The sequence below is a fragment of the Oryzias latipes genome, chromosome 21 (assembly GCF_053564925.1).
Source record: "Oryzias latipes strain Hd-rR chromosome 21, Olatipes_Hd-rR_3.1".
Lineage (NCBI taxonomy): Eukaryota > Metazoa > Chordata > Actinopteri > Beloniformes > Adrianichthyidae > Oryzias > Oryzias latipes.
The window spans coordinates 19,340,974-19,362,605 of record NC_136257.1 but is presented as its reverse complement, the minus strand read 5'-3'; the positions used below and the strand labels follow the sequence as shown (position 1 = coordinate 19,362,605).

At 37.5% G+C, this 21,632-nt stretch overlaps 1 protein-coding gene across 6 annotated transcripts in view; it reads left to right on the top strand.

Annotated features, from left to right (window-relative positions):
• Nucleotides 1–21,632, top strand: part of LOC105356801 (uncharacterized) — a 57,411-nt gene that overhangs the window by 14,144 nt on the left and 21,635 nt on the right. For 5 of the 6 annotated variants that reach the window (XR_013652835.1, XM_011489610.4, XM_011489609.4 and 2 more), the window contains exons 2-7: nt 1,264–1,397; nt 7,379–7,469; nt 8,050–8,205; nt 9,774–9,842; nt 12,089–12,127; nt 14,206–14,325. Coding sequence is in view for 5 of the 6 variants with exons in the window: in XM_011489610.4 (XP_011487912.1) it covers nt 1,369–1,397; nt 7,379–7,469; nt 8,050–8,205; nt 9,774–9,842; nt 12,089–12,127; nt 14,206–14,325 (504 nt within the window). In the remaining variant the exon portion in view is untranslated. The remainder of the gene's footprint in view (nt 1–1,263; nt 1,398–7,378; nt 7,470–8,049; nt 8,206–9,773; nt 9,843–12,088; nt 12,128–14,205; nt 14,326–21,632) is intronic. The other variant, XM_078939776.1, reaches the window with a different exon arrangement.

Here is a 21,632-nt window from a genome sequence, read left to right as displayed (position 1 = left end):
AGAGTGGAGCTCAGTTTTACTAGTTTTAAACATCTTAATAAAGTCTTTGCACAGTTTCTTTCAGTTTCATAATAATAATAATAGCATTTTTTTTAAATCATCATAGGTAAAACAAACAGAAACAAAGCGGGTCAAAAATGTTGTTGATCTCTGAACAGTCCCTACAAACAGATTTGTGTGGTGTCCTCATTACACCAGAACATCTACAAACCACAGTGTTAAAGATCTGACACAAAACAGTCAAAAAATATTTGTATTTGGTTAAAGCTTCTTATTTACTCATTCTAAATCGCTCCACTGATCTCAGTTCTTAGTTCGTGTCTGATTGAATGTCCTATAAATGTAGACCCTGTAACATAACTGGATATGTCCTTGCAGTTCCACAGTGCTCCGTGACATTGTTAGCCTGATACAGTGTGGCAGGTAAAGTGAGTCACAGCAAACCAGTTCTGTGGCTGGAGGCTAATATCAAAGCATTAAAACAACAAATTACACTAAAACAGATGAAATATACGCAGGTAAACCAATTTTTTCCTCTATTTTGTATTTACACTTTTTTAGGATCATATATGCAGTAGATATTTTTTGGTATAGTAAACAAAATATGGACTAGGGAAACAGTTAGGCACATGTTTCTTTAGCTATTGCTTTATATTATTGCTTTGAAGATCCAGAAATACATTTCTGCTCAGGGCTCATTTTAAATATCATGAACAGGGCTCGACCGCAGTCGACTTGGGGTCAAATACCAAAAGTATTTTATAAGAAATGAATGAGAAGACTCCATTTGGCAATGGAATATGTAGGAATATTTTATTTGGCGGTATTAATCTCCTTTTTTAATTCCACTTGTTTCTGATGTCAGTCGAGTCCATGTTTCGCCTCTGGCTCTGCTCTAAACTCTGTGGCTCCTCTGAGAGTCGGCAGCTTCCCTTTTTATGAGCCTCATTTGTAGTAAGAGAGGGCTGCTCAATATATGGATTATCCAACCTCAACCAACAGATCTGTTTTCCTTGACACCTCTGAAGTGATAAACAAGCAGCAGAGTAGCAGAATCTGTTGACATCAATTTAGAAAAACAGCTTGTGAGGAGGGGATGTAGTGCACAAGCCCAGATCTCTCCCAAACAAGTCAACAAGCAGTCATACTGTGCTTTTATAGACAGAGGGAGAACTCACTGGTGAAGAGACAAATCTTTTGAGTCTTCATCTGGATTAGTTTTTGGCAAGATTAACAAACTGTGCTTCCTCCTCTGCCCTTCAGCTACCCCACTGAGTCTGAGCCGTAAGCATAATCCTCAGCTGGAGCAAAACATCTGCGTGTGGAGAGAAGGGAGAGGGGGAAAAGTCTCAGCAGGGTGGACAGCAGATGGTGACACTGCAGCAGCACTTCTCCAGGTACTATCATCTCCACATGAATCAGACTGCAGAAACCAAAGTACTCGTACTGAGCTTATAATGGACTAATATGGATTGAAACCACTGAAGTTTAAACACATCTTTAACATCAGTTTGTGATGACAAGTGCAGCAAAAAATAAAATTTCTTTTCAAAATGTATTCCTATTTCTTTGATTATAATTGGAAATAGTATGATTTTAAGCTTAAATTAAAAACGAATAAATAAAATAAAGAACAGCATAAGGGTGCGTTGTTGCAGGTTTTTCCGTGTAGTGAAAAGAAATTTCCAAAATGTATACCTTCTGGAAAAAGATGAATGTATTTAGTCAAAAGTTTTGCCTCATCAAGCATTAAATAATCTTCCAAATAACTGAATCTAATTTGGATTTATTTAAATATTGTTATATATGGTAATAAAATTTCAGTGACATGTCAGACAATGAAATTTCTATTTTAGGACAATGAGTTAAATTATCAACTAGCATTTAGTCAATACTAGTAAGACTGAAGTTGAAACATGCAGGCAAATTGGTGCTATTTTGGACAATCATATACAGACTTGCTTTTTTTCTAAAGAAACATTCAGATCCCAAAATGCATGAGACAAAGAAACAAAGTGAAAAACGTAACAAAGAATGTTACAAAAGTAGAATGACAACAGAAAGGTAGACCTTGGTATCGGAGTAGAACTGTCTGAACTAAAACTCACATAAAACGAGCTAAATATGAAGAGAAGTATGACAGAGAAAATTCATGCATGACTCTCCATCCATTCATTCATTTTCTTAACCTGCTACATCTGTTCCGGGTTCACGGGGTTGCCAGAGCCCATCTCAGCAACTGCTGGACGAAGGTGTGAACATCCTGGACGGGTCACTAGTTTGTCGCAGGATACATGACCGATTGTCTTGAAAAGTGGTAAACAGCAGCAGTAACCCTTGTGCTAGGCACTTTAACGTTGGGAGTTGGGTCATCTAGACCCACTAGACCAGGGGTCGGGAACCTATGGCTCGCGAGCCATATTTGGCTCTTTTGATGGTCACATGTGGCTCGCAGACAAATCTTTAATTATACTTTTTTTTTCATTAGACCAGTCCTTCTCGGGCGCGATGCGATGCCAGAGGCGCGCAGTAGTAGCGGTGCTTAGAGAGAGAAATCTGCGCCAGCGCTATCAGTTACTATTATCTATAATTTCACAGAGTTTGTACCAACTGGAAACCTGTGAATTGCCGTGCCTAAAACTGCGCGCTCCCGTCTCTGAGAAAGAGCGCGCAGTTGCGGGGACGGGATGTGTGAGGAAGAAACCAGAGGGTGGGGGTGAGGGGACCAGCAGCAGGTGAAACGCGCAGGGATTGTAATAACATAAAACCCGCTGCCCGTCACTCACTGCAGCGTGTGAGTATATGTTTGGCTCCACGTCTGCATGTGAGCAGTCTTTGTCACATCTACAGAACATTCAGACCTACGATCACGTTTAAAGTCTCAACGCCTGCATGAAGCAGAAACTCACCACCTATCAACCAGACTAGACAATCAGCAGAACCACCACGAGAAATACTCATCATTTATTAGCAACAGCATAACAATGTTATTAAAAAGAATCCACAGACTTATTGTACTTTAAAAGTGTTGAATTTACATCAAATGCACACATTCATTTGTATATTTAGTTTTAAACATATTGTCGCGGACTGAGTTGGATGGCTGTTGGGCCGCGTTAAAAGTTCTGGAGTTCATGAACGCATCAAGCAGAGATCTGATTGGCTCTCAGTTCTGTCGCTCAGCCTGTTGTTAGGTAGTTTGGACCAATGGGGTTCAGCTGTGGGCCGAATAAGGGAAATGGGAGGGCTGACGGGGCAGGAGCGAATATAAAGTTGGGAGAAGCGCTCTTGTCTCTGCGGGAGAGATTGAGGAGTTGCTGAATTAATTGTACGGCGTTTGTTGCGGTCTGCAGTAACCAGAATAAAGAACCTTAAATGAGGTTAAGTCTCCATGCCTCAGTGTGGGAAAAAGACACTACATTATTGTATGGCTCTTTCGAAATTACATTTAAAAATATGTGGCGTTTATGGCTCTCTTGGCCAAAAAGGTTCCCGACCCCTGCACTTAGACAGTGCACTGAACCTTTTTTCTTCAGTGATTTGTGAACCTCACTGGTGTCCATGGATTACATGAAATCTTTCCACCTTTATCCACCTTTATCCACCATGGCAGGAATAACACGTCAAAGTAAGGGTGGGGTCATCTAAGATAGCACAAGTGTTAAAAACAAAAATTAAATCATATGCACTGATGTAATGACACAACAACCATCATGTGTGGCAAATAACTGCAGTCAGGTGTTTACATTCCATTGGTCAAAACTCTGACAAAAGGGGAGGAGCTAATATCAATTAGGAAGTCAAAAATTACTTTCCCAATATGAAAAAACAAAACAGGAAAGTAACATAGAGCTGAAAAAAAAATTAAATCACAACCTTTCGGTAATCTAATATAGAAAAGAAACAGTCTGAAATGAAAAAGGAAAAAGAAATTTAATCAACTGCAAAAAAAGAAAAAACAACAAGAAAACAGTGCAATGCTTCCAACAATTTCAGGTAGCATTTTGTTCTGGCTTTTACTCCTTAACACCCAAATGCAATATTCCATCCATCCAATCATCCATCTATTCAACCATCCATCTATGTTCAGAACGTTGAGGTGTTGCTGGAGCAGCAGTGTAAGGTGAAGGCGGGGCACACCTTGAACAGGTCACCAGTTTGTTGCAGGGAGACACACTCACATGCTCACCTAGGGGCAATTTAGAGATACAAATTATTCCATGAAGCTTGTTTATGGAATGTAGGAGGAAGCCGGAGCGCTCCAGCCCCTATAAAATTTCAGAATTTTCATTTGAAAGTTTATATGGGTCTTCACAAACCAGAGTTAAAGTTAATATGTTGACACTTTCATAAAATTTCTCCTAAATGTGAGATATTTTTACTTCACAAATGGGTTTTGTGTAACATGACCAGCAGTTTGTCATTCTTGCCCAAGAACATCAAATGATTCACCGTTTTTAATGGAAATTTTTACATTCATTTTTACACAATGAATTAATTAATTTATTTTTAACCCCTTAAATCTTGCTGATAAACTTGAACTAATGGTTTTTGCATATCACAAAAAGCAGACTGCCCTACTCTTGGCTGATTACCTGGTTCAGGTGTGTCCAGCCAATCAGAACATGCCAGAGCAGGGTATGTTGGAAAACATGCAGGAATGCGGCCCTCAGTGCCCACCTCTGGTCTAAATGGTTCTCCAGCTGTGGTTTGCTATAGTTTTCCTCTTTCTGACTGCTTGCTGCAACAGTAACTTACACTTCCTTACATTGCTAATGGTCTTATATAACCTTTGAGTAACACATGCAGCTTTTCTGACACGCTACTGGAGTTCCTTTTGACCTATTCCATCATCCCACCTACTGATTTTATTTTGGCCAGGCCTGCTTCGGGTCAGGGGATTTGGGGCAGAAACAAACCCAAATCCCTTCCGCTATGATCACAGTCAGCAGTGCCACTGGCTGCTCCACAAACTTTAAATAGGAGAAAAAGCTGCAGTGACAGTAAAAGTTCAAAATGTCATCTTTAAACAGAATATATTTTAAGTAGACAAGTGAGTCTGATAACTATTACAATGTCATAAATCTTCACTTCTAAATGAAAAACATCTAAAAGGATTGTTGTGGGATTATTGGATGTTTAAGAGTGTAAGTATTATTATTTACTGTGATACATTATGCATGTTTAAATTTAGGACAAACAACAGCTAATTGTTGAGCAAATGAGAAAAAAGAGCAGAGAAAGACAAAGGTGTTGAGTTTACAATCTAAATAGGATGTTTCCAAAGCCAGTGAGCATTTAGAAGTGATTTGACGGAGATCAAAACAAAACTGTAAGAAGCAAAGATATTTAATGTCCTTCTCCAATCATCTTTTGATATCTTTTCAAAGCGTTCCCATTGGTCTTATAACCCTTGTGCTATCCTAGGCACTTTACCATTGGGAGTTGGGTCATCTAGACCCACTAGACAGTGCACTGAACCTTTTTTCTTCAATGATTTGTGAACCTCACTGGTGTCCATGGATGACATGAAATCTTTCCACCTTTATCCACCTTTGTCATGGTAGGAATAACACGTCAATGTAAGGGTGGGGTCATCTAAGATAGCACAAGGGTTAAGTCTGTTACACTGTTTTAGCCAAAACCAAAATACTTGTGCCATGTTCTAAGACATAGTTTCTGCAGAGCGGCTGTAGTTCGTCAGGATTTCACTTCTTAGTTGTGGGTGGGACAGTTGGCACAAAGCAACCCCGCCCCACATCCGCTACTGTGCTGAGAGCTCTCTGTTTAGGCACAGCAGGAAGCTTGTATTTTCTACATCACAAATACAATCTTTTTCAAATGGATTTTTTTTCGTCTGCTCCTGATTCATGATTTGAACAAAGATTTCCTGCAATTTTTAGCTTGATTTTCTTAAAATGTGTCGTCCATCATGAGAAAAATGCTAAAAGAACACTAGATCCTAAACTTGCATTTAAGTAATGCAATGATTAATATTTTGGCATCTCAATTCTCTATGCATGCTGACCCTCATCCTTGTAAAATTCTGAAAATCATTTTTTGGAAATCAAAGGTTGTGTTTTTTTAAATGCATTCCTTGCGACTCTTTTTACTCAGCTGAACGCACCAAGGCAGGTCATCACAGGGAAAGTTTATTTGACGATGATCTTCGTGCAGTCTGTACAAAATTATAAGGTGTGAAAATGCTCTGTTAAGATTATCATCTTCACATTCCCTCTTTTTTGCGCCGTAGCTTTCAATTAGTGAACTGCATTACCGCATCCTGTGGACTGGAAAAAATCACAACTTACCCCAGACGCTGCTAGCTTCTCGGTAAATTTTGAGCCTTGTCATAAACTATCACACGAAAGGAAATTTAGTCAATGATCCAAATGTAAGCAAACGCAGAGCTCTATCATAAAAGTTCTCTATGCAAGACTGCAGTCTGAAGCCACTGACAAAATGACAGAGATGAGCTTTTAATGTGAACAGAGAGTAAACATAGTTTGTGTGAAGGAGGATTTACCCACTGCACTTCTCCTTGAAGTAAAAAAAAAACAAGTTTTAGTCTTTCTGCTTTTGTTTCATTGCTCCATCTCAATATTGTAGCAAATGCGTACACACATGACCTTGTTCTTCAGTATCAAGTGCAAACAGGATGTTTGAGAAGTTCAGATTGTTCACCATTGGGATTTAAAAATCAAAGAAATGAGTCCTAAGACTTTTTAACATAAAATAACTAAGATTTTGTATTTAAGGGCTGCAAAGCTCTTCCCATCACTCTATTCATTGTGTTTTATCATACAGCCCACAGCATGGTCCATCAGGATGTTCTTTTCTGTTTGTGTAGCTAAGTAACAAGGAAAGATGAATAGTATTTCATGCATGAACAAGATAGACCTATTCATTCGTGTTCTTAAGCTGCCTCTTGTGGAGAATAACAAAGGTCTGGTGGCCTATCTAGTGGTGTGCTTCATGGACAGGCCGCTGTACAGCTTGGGTCACGCAGAGACAAACAACTCTCATTCTGAAAGCAATTTTTCATTGCTATTTATTCGCAAATGCTTGAGTTCGACAACACTCCCATGGTGCTTAAATGAGCATGTGACCGCAAAATAGTCAGCACACTCGTTTGTTATTTGTGGTAAAATATTGTTTGAAATAAAAAAACATTCTGTTTTGTCATTTCTTATCGGATTCCTTGTCTAAAGTTTGCAGGGCTTTTGATGGTTCTCCACTGCTGTTCGTGTAATACATAACTTGGCATGATTTTGTGCAAACATTTCCAACTGTCAGTTGTTTTCAAACCCTAGGTATTTGACTGAATTTGAACGCGTCTTGTTTTTGTTTTGTTTTTGTGTTTTATTGATGGTCATAGCATGGAGGAGACTGTGAGAACTCTGCTACAGAATCAGGACACAATGGAGGGGCCCAAAGTGGATCCGCTGGATTTAATGAAAGCATACAAGGTTAGCCCCATCTCTTTTATTATTTTTATTGATATCAAATTAACTGCCAAAAGAACACAAGTTCAGGGTTTGTTTTTAATAGATGTAAATGTATACACTCTGAGAGAATGAATATGCTGTTAAAAATAATATCCCATGCAAACAAAGCAGCTCTGATTTTTGTGGTTGTTTGAACAATCTCGTAAAAAATTGGAGAACGGTGCAGTGACTCTCATTATTAAAGGGTCTCAACATTATTTATCAGTCATGTTTTGCATTTTCTTCTGGTCTTTTAAACCCAGACATTCTCCTTTTTACTTTTATTTAGCAAAACACAACTGAATGCAGCATTATTTACAATTGTAACAGTTCAGTTCTCTCATAGATGAAAAACCAGCATTACTTTGCCCCAAAAACGGATGTGTTCAATTCTTCAAACCATTTCTGAAAATGTTTTGTGTTGACAAAAGCTGAAAGTTTGCAGTGGGCAGTTGCTGCAAGCATTTGGCATGTTGTTTCGGAGAGTTTACTTCTGTTAGATCTGGAGCTTCCATCCTTTTCTCTCTGACTCCGAGGCATGCATCTGTCCTTTTCTGCACAGGATAAACTCCTGGAGGAAATGTGGAAGCAGCAGGACAGTCTGGAGGGTCCCACAGCCACAGCGGCAGAGATGTCTGCCTCACCAGAGGCTGGCGGTAGTTCAGAAGGAAACTCAGAGGACAGCAATCCCCTGCTCGAGCGCCTTCGAGCACTAGAGGTAAAGTGGATTGCACGGTCTACTTCTTACCCTTTCTCCTGTTCCACACACTGCTACACCTACTGTTTAAATAAAGTTTCTCTTTTGGCTTAGAACACAAAGACTGAACAAGTTAGGTCAGTGTGTTTTACCATGCATCCACTTCATTTTTGAGAAAATAGGAGTCCAATGTGACTAAAAGTCCTCCTGAAGGCATAAACCAATCAGAACAGAGAACAGAATTGTTTTAATTATTAAATAACTGACAAATGCATGTATATTTAGAGATGAAGTTTGACTTAATGGACAATGTAAACTATGGTGGCCCTGAAATGGAAATTACACCAACAAATCACTAAATGCAAAAACATATTAAACATCACAATTAAAAAAGCAAAACAAGTACTATAAAAACATTACATCTTAAAAATCAGCAAAATAAAATTAAATGAAATAAAAATTGAAACAATTTGAAAAACAAAAGTAAGTTCCAGAAATCAAATTGAAATGTTAAAAAATGAAACACAATAATAAACAGTAAAAGGTAGGTAAAAGGAAGAACCCCCGGGTGGTGGTGGGCGGCTTTTCTGGGGCTGGGGGTGCTGTCCGGGGCGGGGTCACGGACTGGGCCACCTGGTGGGGCGGAGGACTATCCTCCTGGCTGGGCTGCGTGCGGCCTGCAGTCTCTGTGCTCCTGTGCCTCCCTGCTCCTTGCAGTTTGGGGGCGGTCCTGCTTGCCCTGGTCCAGGTGCCTGGCTGGACTGCCCGGCGGGCGGATTCACTCTATTTGCTTTACAATGCCGGTGTTGGGGGGCTCTGGCCACCGCTTCTGCTTGATTTGTTGTCGGGGTTTTGCACTTCAGGGCCACCTCAGTAAACTCTGAGAAATATTTTTTTCCACCTTAAAAAACAAGATTAAGATCTCACAGCACTGGATTTGATCAAGAGTTAATAAAGAATTCCTATTGTGACAGGGTGCATAAAACTCATGTTGATCATGGGGATCATCTTACATTCATAAAAAAGGGATCAAACGGAAAACTACAATTCCCTTCATTCATGGTATGCTTCATTGAGTAAAAGATGGAGAAAAAAAACTATTTCAACTTCACCTACAATATGTTAAAATGACAGCTTCACACATAATTTTGTTTGTGTTATATTTTACTATTGATCAAAATAAACAGAAGTGGTGGTATAAAACATTTTTATGTGGTTTTATCCACACTAACAGCACTAATGTCCCTTTAAAAACACACTGCAATCTCATTCATAAAGGTCATGTTGGTTCCTTGATGCTGCAACTGTGAACTCAATTCAAGCCTCTCCTGTGTGTTGATGCATTACTTGTTAATCAATATAGTGTGTAGGATTCAGACTTTTCCTTCCTTAGTCCAATGAACTGAGGAATTTCTATTAAAGAAAAACAGAGACATTTACCAAAAAGACTACATGTTTTATTACTGCTTGTAGCTTTTTTGTTCAAATTTGATCTGTACGTTTTCTCAGTCACATTTAGCTTTAAGGTTTCATATGTTCCATGCTGCAATACACTGTTCTTTTTTACTTGTGTGCGTTTGTACCTGCAGGCGGAGAACTCTGCTTTGTCACTGGAAAATGACAACCAGAGAAAGCAGTATGAACGCTGTTTGGATGAGGTGAGGGCTTTCACAGCACTATGTTCCCATTTATATAGTAACCACACGTTTACACTGCCTCACCGTGAAGCCATCAACATGTCGGTGGGTTTAAAATATCTTTGACAACTGACATAAAAGCTCCCATGCTACCTGAGTATGGCTGTAGGTCAATAAAATACTCAAATAAAATCCTCATACTTCACTGTATTTGGCCTTGTGGATTTTTGCCCTTAAAACAACTGACATGTCCAAAGTCCCCCTGGAAATATGAAAAATTGAGACTTCTTTGAAAACAACCATTTCCACACACAGCAATGTGTGAATGTGACCTTTAACATAAGTTTTAACACAAAAGGAATATTTCTACAGAAGAAGCTGCTCCTAATGGAAACACTTTAGGGCACTTGATGTTCAAAAGGTTGAACAGGAAGTAACACTTGTCCAGCTAAAACCTGAATGTGACACAAAGCAGAGTGGAAGGTGGTCCTGACACTTCCGCTGATGCTGTTAATGCATGGATTCAGAAACTGGAGGGTTTCGTCCTTTGAGGCCAAACAGTGAATCACACAACATCACTCAAGCATATAGGTTTTCTGTCGCACACCTCCATTATTTTCTTGCACCCTTGACTAATTCAATTGATTTTAATTCAATTCAGTTTTATTATAAAGTAACACATCTGAGGATGTTTCAAAGTGCTACACATAGAGCACAAAGATTAGAGCTTTACTGATTCAGTATGGATCACTTTAATGAAGGCAGATTATCTTAAACAAATGGCCCATGTAATTGACCAACAGACTACATGAAAGGGTTTTTGGTGCAATTCCCCTATTTAGCAACCTCAAGGCAACCATAGAAAGACAGAATTCCCTCGACATGAAAAATTAGAGCAGCAGAACCAGACTCAGTATAAGGGTGACCATCTGCTCTAATAGTTTAGTGTCTAAGAGAAAGAGACAAAAACAACAAAATAAAAGAAATGTGTTGTAAAACAACCTTGCAACGGACTGGCAACCCATCCAGGGTGTATCCCGCCTCTGCCTGGGATAGGCTCCAGCAACCCCCCTGACGTCAAAAGGGGTTAAAAATGTTCAGGAAATGATTGCAAGCTAGTAATTATAGTTATAAGAGTAAGCAGATGGACAAAAACAAAATCCCTGAAACATCTTGTATTGGACAAAAGATGCAAGTTAGTGATTGGAGCAGTTTGTGACCAGGAAGCAGATAAACTCAAAGTCATGGAACAGTTTTTAGAAGACAAATTATTTTTCAGGAACTGCTCCAGTGCAAGAACATGATGAAGATGAATAGAACTCTACATCCCTGGAACCCTTTGCTGTGAAGCCAACACGGTCAGTTATTCCTGATCTCTCACTTGGAATCAGTGAGAGAAAAGGAATAACTGTAATCAATCAGAATAAATATGCTGGTAACTCCAACAGCAAGAATACAGAATTAAGATGGGGAAATGTATCGTCTGTGAAGACAAAATATACAAATTTTTAACAGCAACAATGAAAACACATAAAAATGACAGAAAAATGCAAGAAATACTGGAACATCTGTTAAAATAACACAAGTTAGTGACACCACAAATGACTTAAGTTCATGGGTAAGTATAAACAGAATAAAGATTTACAGTACAGAATGTGTGGAAAAATGCCACTAATGCATTCAAAACAACACCCTCAGAAAGGCTTTGCAACCAAGATGTTTATTTTATTTTGAAAATGCTTGGAAAAAGTAGGTCAGTACATTGATGGGTTTGTAGTCATAAGAATCATTTTAATCCAAATGTATTTGTTGTTTTCTGTTTTATTATTGTTTTTTATGCCTTTTGCACTCAAGCATATTAGATTTTGTCTTGGGGGAGAATTTGTTATTGAGCATATGAAAGATTTCAATTGACTGTAACATTTAAATAAACAGAAAAAAACACTTCAAGATGTTTTATCTTTTTTTGTATTTTTTTTCCTGACAGAGGAAAAAATAACTAATAAAAATGTTTCTACTACTAGAAATCTGGAGATGAAGTTTGAATTGTATGTTTGTTTTCTCTCGAGTTTGAGTTAGTGATGCAACTGCATTCCATTTTGCAGCTACACAATCTGATGTATTTCACAAGTCTCTTTCATGGTGTTTGATATTATTTACAGTCTCCCAGCATCTTTCAAAGTTACTAAACACAGAAAACATTCAGGACACTCAAAATATCTTTTTAACTTATATTTCTCTCTTTTTTGCTTTTTTTTTTTGTTAAGGTTGCTAACCAGGTGGTCCAGGCACTCCTCACACAAAAGGTTTGTTTTTCCTCTGAATGAAGGCAGAATCATAAATGTAGTCAGTTAGTTAAGTTTTCTTCAAGCTTAAGAGCTATCATATAAATAAATTTGGTAGTATCTTACTGTGGAAGCATCAAGTAGGAACCCGCTTTCCTGAAAAGTTGATGTTTTCTAAAATACGTTAAAAAGAAAGTCTGATGTTTTTATGTTAACCAATTACACGCGCACTCCATACCTAGGAAAACTGTTTGGTGTTTTGGTGTAAACGGCTGACATGCAAACCATCATGTCACTGTAATGGAGTTATAAAAAGAAACCTGCTGAGAGAACCTTAAAATATACACTCACTGGCCACTTTACTAGGTAAACCTTGCTAGTACGGGGCTGGACCCCGTTTTGCCTTCAGAACTGCATTGATCCTTGGTAGCATACATTCAACAAGGTACTGGAAACAGTCCTCAGAGAGTTTGGTCCACGTTGACATGATAGCATCACCCAGTTGCTGCAGATTTGTCGGCTGTTCATCCATGATGCCAATCTCCCATTCCACCACATCCCAGCTCTATTGGTTAGAGATTTGGTAACTGTGGAGGTTATTTGTGTTCAGTGAACTCATTGTCATGTTTAAGAAACCAGTCTGAGAGGATTATAGCTTTATGACATGGCGCCTTATCCTGCTCAAAGTGGCCATCAGAAAATGGTACACTGTGGTCATAAAGGGATGGACATGGTCAGCAACGATGCTCAGGTAGGATGTGATGTTGTTACCATGCTCAATTGGTACTGAGGGGCCCAAAGTGTGCCAAAAATCATTTTCCACATCATTACAACACCAGCCTGAACTGTTTATACAAGGCATGATGGATCCATGCTTTCATGTTACCAAATTCTGACTCTATCATCCAAATGCTGCAGCAGAAACCGAGACACATCAAACCAGACAACATTTTTCTTTTCATCTATTGTCCAATTTTGGTGAGCCTGTGTAATTTGTAGCCTCAGTTTCCTGTACTTAGCTGACAGGAGAGGCACCTGGTGTGGTCTTCTGCTGCTGTAGCACCTCTGCCTCATGGTTGGACGTGTTGTGCTTTCAGAGATGTTCTTCTAAAGACCTCTGTTGGAACCAGTGTTTGTGTGAGTTACTGTTGCCTTTCTATCAGCCGGAACCAGTCTGGCCATTCTCGTCTTACCTCTGGCATCAACAAGGCATTTCCACCCACGGAATTGCTGCTCCCCCAATATTTTCTCTTTTTTGGACTGTTTTCTGTAAACTCTAGAGATGGTTCTGCGTAAAAATCCCAGTAGATCAGCAGTTTCTGATATACTCAGACCTCCCATCTAGCACCAACAACAAAAGTCACTTCAATCACCTTTCTTATTCATTCTGATGCTCTTAAACTGCAGCAAGTTGTCTTGACCATGTCTGCATGCCTGAATGCACTGAGTTACTGACATGTGATTGGCTGATTAGAAATGTATGTTAACGAGTAGTTGGACAGATGGGCCAACTAAAGTGGCCAGTTATCGTAACAGGGCATATATGTAAGGTAGAGCCCAGGCTTTGGTTGGAAGATGCATTCTAGTTCATGAAAAAAGTAAAAAAAACAATTTTTTTTTTAAAAAATACAAGAAAGAATGTTTCAAAATAAAAACAACAATTTAATGGCAAGTTTCCAAAAGTCAAGGATTGTGCAATGGTGAGCATAATTTGTTTTAGTGTTCAGTTCTATTAAATTTGAAATAATTAAAAAAAAACTCCTCTGACAACTTATACTTTTTTCAGATAACAAATGTTTATATTGAAAAAAAAATCACACATTTGTTAATGTTTTCAGAAAAATTACACATATTTATTTATTTATAAATACCTTGAATTTAAACAAATATATTTACAAATAAAACAGTAATACTTTCACAGCATGAACATAATTTCCAATAATAAAATCCCTCCTGACATTATCCATGGAATAAATCTTCACATAAAGTTGTCAGAAGGTACTTTGTATCAAATACAGCATTAGACATGTTTCTAGTGAGTGATACATTTGCAGCTGATACTCATGATATGTCCCTAAGGCCCCAATTTTGTTTTTCAGGACTTGAAAGAGGAATGCGTGAAACTGCGGACCCGTGTGTTTGACTTGGAGCAACAGAACCGTATACTGAGTGTGCTGTTTCAACAACGTGTCAAAATGTCTGCTGTTCCCATCTCCCAGGTAGGAGCAGATGGTGCAATGGATGCTAGAACACACAAACAGTCCAACCCTGCTCCAAGGCTGTTTGAATTTTACATGAGAAGTGCTCTACTTCTGAGGGTTAGAAACTTTCAAAAGGACCGCATAGAGAGAATAAAAAAACTACCCAAGTGCAAAAATGAACAGATTTGAAGTTGGGAATGCATTTTGTGTTCCTCTTTTAATTAGAGAATTTACTGTCAGAATTACTCTAATTATCTGTGAGCTACTCGTTTGCACTCACCCTTTGTTCCTTTAGAGTAAAATACTTCATGGAGAGCTGGACATTTCATCTGACGGAGCCAGAAATCCTCAAGAGAGTTGACCATGTTCTTCTTCTGAGCTTTAGAAGGGGCAAAACCTTTATCATCTTTAACTAAAATGACTAATAGTTCCTACAGTCGGTGAGCTCAATTCCCTCCACATTCTGAAATTAAAGCTTCACTTAATACTGAGTTCAGTCCTGTCCTGCTCCGTACTAGAGAAGTGTTTGCAGCTGCACAAACAGTAGATGAAAGAATTTTGTTTTCCTATAACAGGAGGAGGCTGCAAATTTTTATGCTAAAAACGCCATTTGGTCCAGTTTCTGACAGACCAACACCCAGCAAGACTGTTTAGAAAAATGCACTTTAATGTGTTTTTATGGGCATTCATGTATGACAGCTTTTAAATATTTTCAATAATTGACTCATAGAAGTGTTGTAATTTTCCTTACGTAACAATTGGTACTTATTTTACTTTTGATGGCAGTACATACAAGCTCCCTTCAAAATAGAATACATGGTGTCCTATAATCTCCTTCGGCTGCAGCAGGTTTAAATGTATTAAAACAAAAGAAAGTCAAACATGAGATTTCCTTTCATTTTGACTTTGGTCATAATTGGCCGACATCCTTTTTCTCCTTTTACTATTGAATATAAACATGACGACATTGCTGTAGAATCCTTTTTTTTTTTTATCTAAATGTGCCTTAAGATAATTCAAATAATAAACCACTTTCACCTCCATTTTACTCAGTCATCTGACATGTTAATAATCTAATTATAAATGGCAAAACTAAAAATTAAACTAAAGCTACAAAACCATTATTTACTGGTATTCTTTGGGTTTTTCTTCAGAGCCAAAGAGCTAAAATAGCAGGGATGAAGGAGTCGCATGTGGCTCCTGAGCCTCAGGTTGCAGACCTCTGACCTAGAAAATGGAAGCCTAATTTAAGCAAAAATTGTTGTTCCATTTTTTTGTAAATTTCTTCTTCATAGAACTATAAAAACACACACACATATTTGAGAGTCAGAACAGTTCTAGAGACTACAAAGATCTCAGCCTCACATTTCTGTACTCCCCTGAGGCTATATAAGCATGTGTGCATTACTAAAATGATTATTTCCTTTTTTGGCTAACAAAATTCCTGTCTTGTCCAATAAGATCACTCTCCTGCACCTTTAAATTTGAGATGACTGTTACTCTCCCCCTGTGATCTTAAATCTTTCACGCCAAAAAAAACCCACAAAATCTTTCACGCCACACTCACTTTCATTCCTTTGACACTCACACAACATAGAAACAGGCAGTTTTTGTCCTAAATTAACTGAATCCTGGAGCTCAGGTTTCAGGGCAGCCATTAATCACAGCAGTAAAAAGCCTCGGAAAGGGGTTGTGCTTGCCAGATATGTAAATGGAGCAAAAATTAGGCAAAGTAAGGAGAGTTTGCATTGCATTTTAGGCAGAGAGAGCTATGGGGAAAAACACTCAACTAATTTTATTTGCAATTTACAGACAGAAACATTCATTCTGATCCACACTATGTTCCACCTTTTAGGGAAGACTTTAGTACATTAAAAACAGGAATCTAAGTAATGCTGCAAGGTCACTTTCAATACTTAAAGTAGTTTAGAGGAATTTTTGAGCCAAAGAAAACATCTATAACTGCACAGATGTAACAAATTGATATTTATGCAGTTGATCTCTCGGTAGGTTGCTTTACGAAGCTGCATAGCCTTCTTGTTTTATTGACTTTAAAAAAGTTGAAAAACTGCATGTTTGTAGTCGTCAACAGGGTTGTTGGTCACTAAAGTACTAATATTTATTGATGGCAGTTGGTGAAAAGCCATCAGTAGTTGATGATTCATTGCAGAAGTCATGCTGAAAAAATCTGACTTTACAGCTAAGAAAACCCTGGTTTCCAATGCTTTTTAAAATATATTTTGCTTTGTTTATTATTAATGACAAGAGTAAGGTTGGTAGAGATTTTTTTGTTATTTGTTTTTGACATTGTTCTTTGTTTTTTGCAAATTAGCTTCATTGCTTTTATTAGAGTCCAATTTTTGTGGCCTTAATCACCATACGCCATTTTGATTTGTCTTCAAAATGCTGTTGATTTGGGCATAGTAAATGTTGTTCTTCCTAATTTAGGCTTTACTGTGAATCCAATGGGCGACTTCAGAGATGATGTGTCCAGTGTTTATATGTCTATGACTGGGAATGAGCAGGTACTTCCACCCAAAAAAAACAATGTAAACTAACTTTTGAGGTGGTGGTTCAGTGCTCTGCAAGGGCAAGAAAGGCAGGTCTTTGGTTTCATATTATATTTAAAAAAGAAATAAGCCATGCAGACAGAAATGAGAGGTAATTAGGCTACAAGGCGTATCTCTTGCTGTGATTGAACCAACAGGAAAACACAGGTTTACTGAAGCTAATCACAAACACTGATACTTGAAGTGCTGAACACCGTGCTGCTTTCTTGATTATTTCGATTAGGATGCAGGGAGGCAGCCATCAGCCAAAACCCAGTCCTGACACTACCTCAATTTGTATTCATTTATTTTACTTAAATGCTTAACATGGGTGTTCATAAAGTCAAAAACATTAACTATTTTAGGTTACATCTGCTTTAGTTGAGGCATAATATTAACAAAAAATGAGAGTAACATGCGTTCTTGTTTTTTGTCTTCTTTTCCAGGAAAAGAGATCCAGGTTTAAACAGACTGACTGATTTTGTCAATAAACTCTTGTTTGCTATATTAGTGCTCTCAAACACTGCAAACTGTTGTTCTAGAACACAGATCCACAGGATGTCTTCATTTTGCTGTGCAGTTTGTTTTTGCCTTCAGAGTTCGGAAGAGTTTAAGAACCAACTTAGATTTAGGGACACTCGAGATTCAAAAAACACTGCATGTTATGGGAATGGTAGTTGGAATTTTACCAATTTCAAATCAAGTAACGACATTTGTTGACAGTTTTGCTGGACAGGAGATGCAGCTGCTCATGCATGGGCCTCTCTGCGGCTTTCACTCTCGTAAAAGATAGCCTTTGTGTGCAGAACAATCCTGCAGATGTTAAGCTGCTTCTGCTCGAGAGAACCACCCATCTATGGACTGACCCGTGACCCAGAAGAGGAAATAACAGTTTCAGAGAAAAGTCTCGCTGTGAATTTGAAATAGATCCCTGTTTTTTTCATGTTGCTATTAAAAAGAGGGAAACTGGTACTGTAGCCCTTCAAAATTTTCACCTAAGTCTGATTTGATCAGAAAGAAAATAATCATGGATGGAGGCTGTAGGACCCAAATGCCTGACTAACCTGTTGAACAGATTCAAGGTCTTGATTAAATGAATTTAAACATGCAAAAAACAAATAACCTTCATACATGGGGGAAAAAAATGATGACATTTGTGGATTAAGTAACGATTTATTTTAACAACAATTCCGATTCGATTGTATTCACAGACCTAAAATAGATCCAGGACATATTTACCCATAACTTCATGTTAATGGCAAATTGTCATTTCTACATTATAATGAGATAAACCTATGGTGCCTCAATCCAACTGGTATTTTCCAAGGTTGATTATAATAAACTTCTTTCATTTTAAAAATGATTTTAAAATGGTATATGTTGATTGAATTCGATTTGATTAAAAACTTGCCTTAGGCAGATCGAACTGGTTGGATAAATCAATAAATTGAATAATCGCTACACCCCTAGAAATGAAGGGAATGCAAAACACAGGACCTGAGAGAGATCAATAGAAAACATCAGGTTTAGGCAGAACAAAATGTATATGCATATGTAAAATCCAGCCCTAACTATCAGATCATTTTCTTTTTAACCAAATAATATGATCTTTATAGCTAGAATATTTTGTTTTTGCTCTTTTTAAATGAAATATTGCTCCTAAACAATACTTTCAGCCAACACTTAAATTTGCTTTAAATTTGTTTCTGATTCAGAAATTTAAGACTTCGGTTTTGAAATTCTTCTGTTTTTTTAAGACTCTTCTTTGGTAAACTCCTTTGGACTAAGAGATAAAGTCCTTAATTAGGGATCATCATTTTTCTTTTACATTAAACATGAGAGCTAAAAGGACAGATTCCACCAGCCCTACTTTTGTAACAACAAGCCCTTTGAAATGATGAACTCCTTTTATGGGTACAACAGAATGTGGTGGAGAGGAAGTAATGTGCCAGGGGAGATGGAAATTTTGGATCTAGGGAGTGTTAACACTACGTGTATCAATTTGCCTGAGAGAATTATGGATGAATAATTGAAATGGAAAATTTGTTTTTGACTGTAAGATATGCTTGTTAGGTTTCTTAATCACTATGGCAGCACGTCGGTTCGCAGTCAGGTTGACTGACTCAGAGTGAGGTTACAGCAGACTGTGAACACAGAGGAGATAAAATAGAATAGTGTCCTTTTTTTTCTAACATGGTTTAGCAGAAGGAATTTAAAGCTTTAAAATTAAACTTTCATTCTAAACTTTTAGTCCATTTCAATAATATTTTTAATCACAATAATTATAATGAAATGCCATTGAATTGCCCGATGTTTATCACAGACTTTCATGATCTGTTTTGACTCCATGTGCTCACTGGCCTCTGCTGTGGAAAGGAGACTTAACGGAGCGGCAGGTGCATGATCACCAGCTGAAAACCTCGCCTTAATGCACTGATTAATCCTCTTTAAGTGGCACTTGCTCAGAACTACCGTGGTACAGCTGGTTTTTGTACATGACTCAACCTCTATCAAAAAGTAATCTATTCACTTGTGACCACTTAGGTTTCTGCAGTTAACCAGGGGGTGAGGGCTTTGAAAAAAGACAAATTAAACACTAAAGTGGCGGTAATGTGTAAGAAGAAAGAAAGTTTTACTTATTTAAGTTTATTTGTAGACCTTCAATCTCCTTCTTAAGCCACACAAGATATGTAACTTTTTTTTATCTATGTAGACACAAGGGAGCCCAGGTCTGGGTCCCCCTGTGCCAGTCCCCAGCCCGGATAAAATACAGTGTTGTGTCAGGAAGTGCATCCAGAATGTGCAGAAAAGGTTAACAATTAAAGTTCTAAGGAGCACAAGTTCATCCAAATTTGTTTGTTACAGCAATTTTTTCAGTATCTCTGAAGAATTACCGTAGTGAGAACGTTTTATGCTAGATTGTAAAAAAAAAAGAAAAAGCCAAACAGTTCAATCATTTTTAAAAGAACATTTTTAGTGTGGTGCAACGGGTTGAACTCTTGGGTTCCACAAAATGCAAAGTTACTGCATCTCACAAAAAATAAATAAGTCATTTTTCAGAAAACTGACATTTTAATGACTTGTTTATATTTTGTATTATGCAAGCATAAAAAAACCTAATAGAACATTAAAAAACGGAAGTATTTCAACTTAAATTTGCCCTTGACTTTAAACACTGACCTGCTGTGACTGTGGTTTTTGTTAAGCTGTGTCGTTTTTTTCAAATCTCAGTCAGCTCTCAGCATGCTGAGTGTAATTAGTTTCAAGATTAATCTCGTCCACTATGCTCAAACACGGCCTTCTCCCATAGAGTTCAGGAAATAAAAGCTGGTGCAGATAATCAAATAATAGGTGAAGATCAATGAATGGACCAAATCACTGCAGTCCCCAGCTCCCTTATGCAATTATTTTCTATTCGCATTAATTATTGCTAACAGATGACTCTAATGACTTTGAGAGGAAGCTGGGCATGACAGCTTTCCAAGTGATCAAAGCTTTTTTAAATGAGGTCATGCCACTTGACACCTTTGGAGACCCCTGACTTTAGACAGCATTGATTCAGATAACATATTTAGCATGGCAGTGAAGATGGATCCAGAAGGCAACAGAGAAAAAAGGCACTTATAGAGTGTTGTGAGTAACTTATTACAAACGTATTTAATTACAGTGACATTACTTTTTGCTGCAACAAAGTAATGAAAGATATAACTAGGTACTTTTTGGCTAATTTACAGACTTACTGTCCAACTGTTTTTTCCCAAAACAGCAAGACCGTAAGTGGTTATCAGGTGAAAATATCAAAAGAAAAATAAATTTAATGCTTGTTTCTTAGTCACCTTAATTTTTAATTTCTTTTTATTTTGACTTTAATTACTGTCAAGTTTCATGGACCCAAAAACATTACTTTAATTTCTAAATATCCGTATAAGTGTGTCTTGTCCTGATTTTTCACATGTTGTAAACTCATTCTAACCTTTTATTACTATAGATTTGGTAATTCCTTAAGGCCACAGGTTATCTATTTTTATTTTTTTGTATTTGTTATTTTTAATAAACCAAACCGACCAGTTGAGGGATTGGTCCACTTGTTGTACTTCCTGTGAAAGTACAGTATAAGGTGTCTATAATGTATTTTCTGTGCACATTTTTTATTTAAAAAAATGATGGCAACAATAAAGAAAAATGCCAACAGCCCTGTCTGACATGAACAAATTAACATTGTTCACAAAAAATATCTTTACTCTTACCATTCGTTTTAGAGGCTCACGTTAATTGTGATTCTCATTTTCTTTTTTTCCCCACCCAGTAAGAAGAACCATAATTATTGGTGGTCAATGTGACACCAAATAACTTCTTAAGTGATTAAAACGTGGAACATTTTGTACATAATATATTCTTTTACCTCTGCAGGTGTTTTAATGAAAGTATCTTCATATTATTACAGGACTGGTGTAATATGCATACAATTCTGAGACGTGTAAAGCCTTACCTTTGAATTATGGTAAAGACCTAAAAGAAAAGAATAATGGTAACCTGTTATGTATCACTGCATAACATTACTTACACAAAATAGGGGCCTTTACTAATAAATGTTTTTTTTGCTGCTGTACCTTTTTAAAGGAACACAAATTTTTTTCTAATGCAAGTCTGTATCTTTAGGGAATAAATTGATTTAATGATTTGAAGCCAGCATTTATTCTAGTGATACTATTAAAATATAACAATCTCTACAACATTGGTAACATTTGTGTATCAACCACCTTTTGTTATTTTCAT